The sequence below is a fragment of the Gopherus evgoodei genome, chromosome 2, assembly GCF_007399415.2.
Source record: "Gopherus evgoodei ecotype Sinaloan lineage chromosome 2, rGopEvg1_v1.p, whole genome shotgun sequence".
Taxonomy (NCBI): domain Eukaryota; kingdom Metazoa; phylum Chordata; order Testudines; family Testudinidae; genus Gopherus; species Gopherus evgoodei.
In genome coordinates, this window is record NC_044323.1 from 293,989,079 (window position 1) to 293,997,478 (window position 8,400).

At 47.6% G+C, this 8,400-nt stretch overlaps 1 protein-coding gene across 1 annotated transcript; it reads right to left on the reverse strand.

Moving 5' to 3' along the window:
- Positions 1-4,196: 4,196 nt before the first annotated feature.
- Positions 4,197-7,147, reverse strand: MAFA (MAF bZIP transcription factor A). The gene has a single exon (XM_030553920.1). The coding sequence runs from the start codon at positions 7,085-7,087 to the stop codon at positions 6,200-6,202; it is 888 nt and encodes a 295-aa protein (XP_030409780.1). The 5' UTR covers positions 7,088-7,147; the 3' UTR covers positions 4,197-6,199.
- Positions 7,148-8,400: the final 1,253 nt, after the last annotated feature.

An 8,400-nucleotide genomic window follows, 5' to 3' on the forward strand; every position in this document is an offset into this window, starting at 1 on the left:
GAACGCACTACAGCAGGGAGACCGCCACCAATGTCCATCAGACTTGGGGGCACAGAAAAGGGAGCGGTCACACTTTAACCCAAAAGGTACAATGGAGTCACAGTGTAAGTCAAGATCTCTGCTCAAAGGGCTCGTGATTTTACTCAATGACCTGGGAAGCCTGGCTCGGAGCATGGTCCCAGTTCAGCCCAGAGATGAAGTGCAAGCAAGTCCACATTGAATTGTATTTGGTCTTTTATTCTGCCCCTGTGAGCCATGCACTTGAGCAGGGGTGTGATGGGGGAGTGAAGATAGTCATGTTAACACTAAATCCCATGTAACGGGGCAGGGAGAAATATTCGCCGACAGATTTCAAGCTAAAGAATGGCCAAAAAGCAACTCAATTATTCCTTCTGCCGAAGAAGTCGCTGTTCCTGGGCCTACCCGAGCACAAGATAGTCTCACTCAATAAGCAACTAGACTAAGTGACTATTGACCGGTCTACAAACAGCTGAATGACCGGTACTCTACTTAAAAGAGACTGGATTGTAATGGGGAATCCATGGAGTTAACTAATGCATGAATATCATATGCACACACACACCCACAGTAAAACTGCTATATGTGAAGTTAACTGATCTCAGTGGAGTGCAAGGGGGTAAGTGTACATGATTCACGGAGGACCATGTATACATACACACAGAAAGCAGATAGATCTAGGGTGACCAGATGTCTCGATTTTATAGGGACAGTCCTGATATTTGGGGGGGGTTTCTTATATAGGTGTCTATTACACACTTATATATACACACACACACACACACACACACACACACACACACACACACACACACTCACTCACTCACTCACTCTGTCCTGATTTTTCATACTTGCTGTCTGGGCACCCTACATAGATCACATTGAGCACAATCCAAACAAACAGCATTAGATCCACAATGGAGCCAACCTAATTTACACCAGAAGACGATCTAGCCCAGAGACGGGCAATATTACAAAACCCTTCTTTGCGGGTGTGAAAACTTTCCTAGCCTTGGTTTTCAGAGACACACTTTTCAAGTCTTATCTACTCCAATTGGGCTGCTATCTCACAGCTTCATTTTCAGTCGCTGGCCTAAAGAGTTACTGCTTCTGAGCGAATGAGTCTCAAGTAATTATGGTGGGGGAGGGGGAAGCCCTCTCTTAGAGTGAAATCCCTTTCCCTCACCAACTTTTCCGCTCTCCTTATTTAGTAACACCCACTGGCTTGGGCAGGGGCTGCTGTCTGAAAAACGCAGAGGTGGGGGTTAAGGGTGGAAAGATGCAGGGGAATTACGGGAGACTTCTACTGCAGGGGCTTGGGACCCAGCATAGACTAAGTAAACATTGGGGATCTGACAACCCATAGTCACCGTCTCACAATGAAATGGGGAAATTAAACTAGAATTGAATAAAAACTAAAAAAAAAAAAAAAAGGCTTCAGGGTCATCGCCAGGAAAGGGCCCTGAAACAAAACAAAACAAAAAAAAGGCAAAGCAGCAAGTGGTGCAATTTACAAGACGAAATTCGACGATCAAAGACGGTATCGGTTCCCTTGCTTTAAAAGAAACGGAGCCAGTTTCCTTCCCAAAAGGTTTCCTCCTTGTTAACACTTGTGGCCGTTCATCAAATCCGAATGACTGACCAAAGTCCAGTGCAAATTAATCCTACGCAGGCCCTGCCCTGCCCATTTGAGAGAAACCCTGCCGTTAACACTGTCCGAATCCCCGTTGGGGGCGGGGGGGGGTGTGAACGACACACGACTTCCACAGGGCAACAAGACTCAAGAAGACGGAAAACAATTCTGGGATTGATTGACGCATTTCCCCCCATCTTCGCCAGGGATACTCGCGTGCTTCACTTGCACAGGCAGGTTTTGCAGGAATCTTGCATTTTTACTCTCCGAGAGAGCGTCTTTCTATATGCTCAGGGCCCAATCCTGCTCTCCCTGAAGTCGGTAGCAAAATTCACTGGGATGTCGGAGCAGAATCAGGATCAGGCCCTTATCTATACAGCATGGGGATCTCTCTGTGGATATTAAACCTCTGGATTTCGAGATTCCGATCTAGTCTGTAGCAGACACACAACACATTCTCTCTCTCACACTCACACACACACAGCGCCTGCATATCCACAAAACAAGTGCTTTGAGAAGTCAGGAATCTCGCTAACTGTCCATATCATGAGGCAAAGAATATCTGCCTAAAAAATAGCTGAACAATTCAGGGAGAGAAATTCCCACAATATTTAGGACGGTGGGAGTGGATTGAACTGGAAGGAAAATTCACAAGGGGAGAAATTTAGGCTGAGTATTCAGGGTAGATGCCCCCTCGCTTGAGATAGATAAACTAAGCTGGATAAAGCACTAGGAAAAAGAACAATACAGACCAAGCCTGTCCTGGCCAAGAGAATCAACTGGATAAGCTAATTGGTCTTTTTCATCTTTAACTTCTGTGAGTGGTCTATAAAAGGTGCCAGGCAGGCAGCTGCACCAGCAGCATTGTCACTCTCCCATTCACCCGCCATCCTCAGTCCCAGCGTCACATTTAGTGCCATTTTCCCCTCCCATTAAATTAAACTGGTGCAATGCCGAACAGATGCCAAGTGTTCATTTCAGCTTCCCTCAAGCAAAAAAACCCTTCTTCCCCCAGGCCAAGGAGACTCTCCTCGGGGAACAGCTTTCCGACTTTGCACCCTACCAAAGCCTCCAGCCAGCGATTCGTTTCGCATCTGCAAAGTGCAAGCAGCACAAGGTCTAAGGCAAACCCGCCAGGCTCAGAGAAACTGGGGGAAAATTCAAAATCAGACTCTGAAAAAGGAGGGGAGTCAGGGGGCGGGGAAGAGTGTGCCAAAGCAGAAGCTTTCTGGTTTAATTTTTTGAAGTATTTGAAACACTCAGATTTTTTCCCATTTGTTTAGCACAAAAGAAATAAATCAATTAGTACAAGGGATTTTAATTGGCACTCAAAAGATTCCCTCCCGTGAGGATCGCCACCACAGGCATGTTTAACAAATTAAATCCACTCTATTTCTGGTCATTTGAAAGTAATTTAAAGCCATTCACTGCTTGTTCTTCTATTTTTAAAGTGCAGTTTAAAATATTAGTTTGGGGAGGATTATTTTTTAAATTAAAGATTCTTAAACAATATCCATAAGGAGAAATAAAACGATTTAAAATAAAAGTCAGTCAATGGACTGATTTGGGTATGAGAGAGAGACCGCGCTATACACTACTCGGAGCATTCGTCTGGTATGGAAATAATTCTTGGTTTAAAAAGAAAGTGATTTAACTGGCAAGTGCAGAAAAAATGCTCCGATTTCTGATCAAATCCTTTATCGTTCCAAATCTCAGCACTCTGAAAATTAAAACGGAGGTCTAAAACATGCACTTAAAAACGTTCAATTTAATAGTCCTTTTTAAAAACAAACTTTTTAAATAAAGCATATCCCATCTATGGAATGATTCAGATAAAGTGTTTCTGCTGAAAGTTAAAAGGCAAAAAAAAGTGTAAAACCACCACTTAATTCCAAGGAATCTCTCTCAAAATTTAAAATGTTCAGCATTTAAACAAAAAATAAATCAGGCTAATAAACTGTGATGTTTTAAAATTATTTCAAACCAAATCTTTGGAAATGAAAAAGTACCAGAAAAGCACTAAAATGTTTTCAAAATTCTCCCCCCCTCCTCCCGTAGATGAAAACTTGGGAAGAAAAATTATGAGCCTAAACGTATTTTTTTTTACTATTAGTATCTTGCTCTCCAAACACAGCAACTGTATTTTTAAAGTGCTGTCCTTTAAACTAAACTAGAAAGCTAAACATCGCCCAGAAGAATAAGAAAGTGCATCTTTAAAAATGGACAAAATATTGATGCATTCGTTAAAAAAAAAAGTGTCAATTTTTACCAATCTTTCCAAAGATATCAATTCTGGGGGTACATTTTTTAAACTGGAAAACGAATTTTTAATGTGGGAGTTTACACTGTTTCATCTAGAGCCACCAAAACAAAGTTAAAATAATTTCTTAACTATTCATTCAGTCCAAGGATTGCAGTGGCATGTTTCCCTGCCCTTGTATTTAAACTCAAACTCACATTTGGGTTAATCCATCATATTTCATTCTGGTCACAAAGCAAAGAAACTAGCGTGCTTTAAAAATGTCCCCCAAACATCTAATCCAAAAGAGAGAATCATCACAGTCACCAGTGCAAAAATTTCAAACTATGTCCCCTCCCTACAAAAACTAGGAAGGCAAAAAAAAGATAGGTATGTCTAAAGAGATTTATTTTTCGTTCGTCTGTAGCAAATGAAAGTTAAAATGAGTTTTTGCATTGATGCCTGAACACAAAGGAAACAATTCAAAGAACAAACAAAACAAAAAAAAGATATAGGTGTTTTTGAGGTTGCAATAGCCCACAAGGCTCAACAGCAGTTCATATAAAAAGACTTAACTGAAGCTCTAGATGAATATAAGTTCTATCTTGATGCAACAGAGTTAAAACCATCAGAAATTGAAACAAACTGGTTATTTAAAATGCTTTGCACAAGCAGCACCTAAAATGCACCAGTTGCCAAAGTTCACACGTGGTTTGTTTTTAAGACTTTTACAGTTTTCCCCAAGATTTCCTTTTTTAAAATAAGCAACTTGTTAAAAACTCCAACTGTTTTTTTTTAAACTTTCACACAAAGTGTAATTGCAAGATTGCCATTTCTTTTTTAAAATCATCAAGGTTAAAATAATATTGTTTCCCAGGAGTTAATAAATAAATCTGGTGCATAGTGATATAGCAGCCAACTGATTGCAGTCCATATATTACTATATTGCCTTTCAGGTCATCTTAGAATGTTAACTTTTTTCCAATATTTTTAACAGCATAGATAATTTTAAATCTCTATAAAACAACAGTATTATTTAATCCAATTGATTACTGTATATAGTGCATTCGGCTTTTTCAACATAATTAATTAATTCTTATATTATTTGCATGCTATTACATACAAACTTTCATTAAGACTTGTGATTTTTTTAAGCTTTTTTTTTCTTAAATCACCAAGCAAAATATAGGCTCAGAAAAAAAAAGGGCAAAAAAATTAACTAAATTCTACATATGTACAAGTGGACACCTTTAAATAAGTTAAGTCTGGCTCAGGTTTCCTTTTTAAAACAACAAGAAGAATTATTAGTAAGAAAAGGAAGGAGATAAAAAGCAGGTAAACTCAACTCTTTTTTGGAGTCTGAAGTCCCAAGATACATATTCCAGTCCCTTTTGTGAGTGTTTTGCTGCACTGTTCCAGTGAGAGAGAAAACAACAGTTTGCAAACATTTTAAGACTATTTGTTATTTAAGATGCACCCAAAAAGACTGCTGCAAACTAAAAACCGACCGTTGGGGAAAAAAACAAAACAAAAATATTACCAAAAAAAAAACCTGGATCATGCTTTTTCTTCATCTGTTCTATTAGAAAAGAAGGGGAGATTATTGAAGTACCATACATGTCCTGCATGCAGGATTGCTTAAAAAGTCTTCCAAGAACCACAGCGAAGTTGCACAGTTCCTTGGATGCTGCTTTATTAATTAGTAGGATTATTGAGAAGAGTATAGAGCAGGATTTCATTACGATGCACTTTTTCTCCCTGAACGATTTTGGTTTGTTACCCAGTTTTCCAGGAGAGAAAAAACATTCAGAGGTTTGCTCATTTTTCCCCCCTATTGCTTCAAGTCTTGGAAAGTTCAGTTTGTCTTTCCCACCAGCCAAAGCTTTGCCTGGGCTGGACGGGTTTGGTTTTTTTAAAGTTTTCGTGATCACAACGTGTTAAGACTCAGGAGTGCGCGTGTGACTGTCTGGAGGCTGCCTCGCCTCGGCAGGTCCCAGCTCGGGCTCTTTTCCTAGCGGCAGGAGGATGCGCTGGGGGAACTCGCGTGGCTCTTGCAAGGGGCAGGAGCCGGGGCTGCGGCCGGAACGCGGCGAGCTCGCAGCGGGGCTGGGGCTTTCGTGGGCAGCCCAGGCGGGGAGGGAAGGAGACGGAAGCGGGGGCGGCGGGGACCTTGCCCGGCATGGGGTGCGCGCCTGCTTTGTGAGTTTGTTTGCAGCCCGGAGACGCACACAGAAACGCGAGTCTATGTACAGCAGCCAGCCCCTCTATGTACACGGCGGGCGAGTCCCGGGGAGCGGGGGGGTCCCCGTTCACATGAAGAACTCGGCCGAGGCTTTGGGGGCAGCCGGCTCCCGGGGGAAGCCGCGGCCGGCCAGCTTCTCGTACTTCTCTTTGTACAGGTCCCGCTCCTTGGCCAGCCGGGAGACCTCCTGCTTGAGCTGCTCCACCTGGCCCTGCAGCTGGCACTTCTCGTTCTCCAGGATGTGCCGCTGCTGGACCCGCTTGTAGCGGCAGGACTGGGCGTAGCCCCGGTTCTTCAGCGTGCGCCGCTTCTGCTTGAGGCGGATCACCTCCTCCTTGCTGAAGCCCCGCAGCTGGCGGTTCAGCTCCCGCACCGACATGCTGACCAGCTGCTCGTCCGAGAAGCGCTCCTCCAGCCGCAGGTGGTGGTGCGGGTGCGCCGCGTGCGGGTGGTGCGGGTGCGCCGCGTGGTGGTGGTGGTGGTGATGCGGGGGGTGGTGGTGGTGGTGCCCGGCCGGGGCCGCCTCCTCGCCGGGGAAGCCCTGGCCCCGGAAGCCCTCGTAGCCGTGCAGCGGGTGCGGGTTGCCGATCAGCGCCTCCACCGCGTCCTCCGGGGTGAGGTTCAGCGCCTCCGGGTTGAGCGGGTGCTGGTAGCCCGACATCCAGTAGAGATCCTCCAGCGGCGCCTTGCCGGCGCTGCCCGGGTGCGGCGCGGCGCCGGGGCCCGGCTGCCCGCCGGGGCTGGGCGCGCAGAAGCTGGGCGAGGAAGGCACCGAGGAGCAGGGGGTGCTGAGCGGGGTGGAGGAGAGCGAGCCCGCGGGCAGGCGGTGGCAGAAGCGCTCGGCCTCGGGCGGCTCCTTCTTCACCTCGAACTTCATCAGGTCGAAGTCGTTGACGTACTCGATGGCCAGCGGGCTGGTGGGCAGCTCGCCGCTCATGGCCAGCTCGGAGGCCATCTCAGTCCATGCACCGGCGGCGCGGGGCTGGCTGCGCCCGCCCAAGGGGCCCGGGGTCGCCCCGGCGCAGCCCGCCTGCAAAGCGGGGAGCCGCTCGCCTCCTGCCGGAGCTCGGGCCGGGGCGGGGCACTAAGTACAGAGACTTTGTGCCGTTCAGAGGCTCAGCGGGGAGAGCTGCACCCGGCGCATGGAGGGAGCCGCAGGCAGAAAGCGACGGACAAGCGCTCGGGGCCGGGGGGTCTTCCGAGAAAAGTTGCGCTGCCCGGGAATCCGGCTGGGAGGGGCGAGGGCACCGCTGCTGCGCCTGGTCCCTGCACGGTGGGCAACTGCGCGTGCAAAGTGGCTCTTGCACCAGTGGCTTTTTGGCGCCCGCCTCTCGCGTCTCGCCTCCGGCTTGGCTTGGCAGACGGCGGCTGCCAAGTGCAAAGAGCCCCCCAACCTCTGCTCTGCCACCCCCCACGGCTCTGCAGGCAGTGGGGCAGCAGCCCTCTTCCCCCCGAGGCTGACTGCTCAGGGCAATGCCCCCCCCACCAAGACACCACGCTGGGCAATCGCCACCGAGGGACTCTGCCTGTGGCCCCCTTCCCCTGCGCCCCACGCTCAGCGGCACCAGCTCCAGCTACCACCGGTGCGTCTCCCGCTTTGCAAGTGCTGAAGTGCTGAATGGAGCATTCTGCCTTTTAAAGGGAGTACTGCATGGCCCCGCCTCCCCAGGCGGGGGCAGCCACCTCCCCACCTATAACAGCCAGTGCAATTTGCCTATCCCTATAGCAACCCTGGGGCCAGCTGTCAGTCTCCTGCGGGAACAGCTGTGGGGGGGCAGGGAAAAGGTCCCTCCAGTGGCCATGCACAGGAATAGCATAAATAGAGCCAGGAATCTACTCTAGTGTAAGTGGCTGCTGGCTGCTCCCCAGCCCCCCTCCTCTCTGTTCTCCCAGCAAATCCAGAGCCCAGGGCTCGTTGCACAGGAGATTCTCTGAACAATTAGTTTAGCCTTAAATGCATGCCACAAACCCCGTCATTTTTATTTTACTGTCTGCAAAGATCTAGTCGAATAATGGGCCACACATTGAATTCATGGGCCACAGGAAGAAAGAAGTTTGACAGTAAAGACAAAGATTTCTTGGCCCTTCAGTACCAGCTCTGCTCCTTTACCAGGGCAGTAAAACTGGGAAAGGTCAATGCAACTCTTTCCTCCTGCCCCCCTGATACAAACCCATCTTCACTCCACTACCCCCTAACACAAATGCACAGGCAGGCACACCCCAAGTGTGTCCACGCTTGTGATGCTGTTACCCATAATAATTATAATC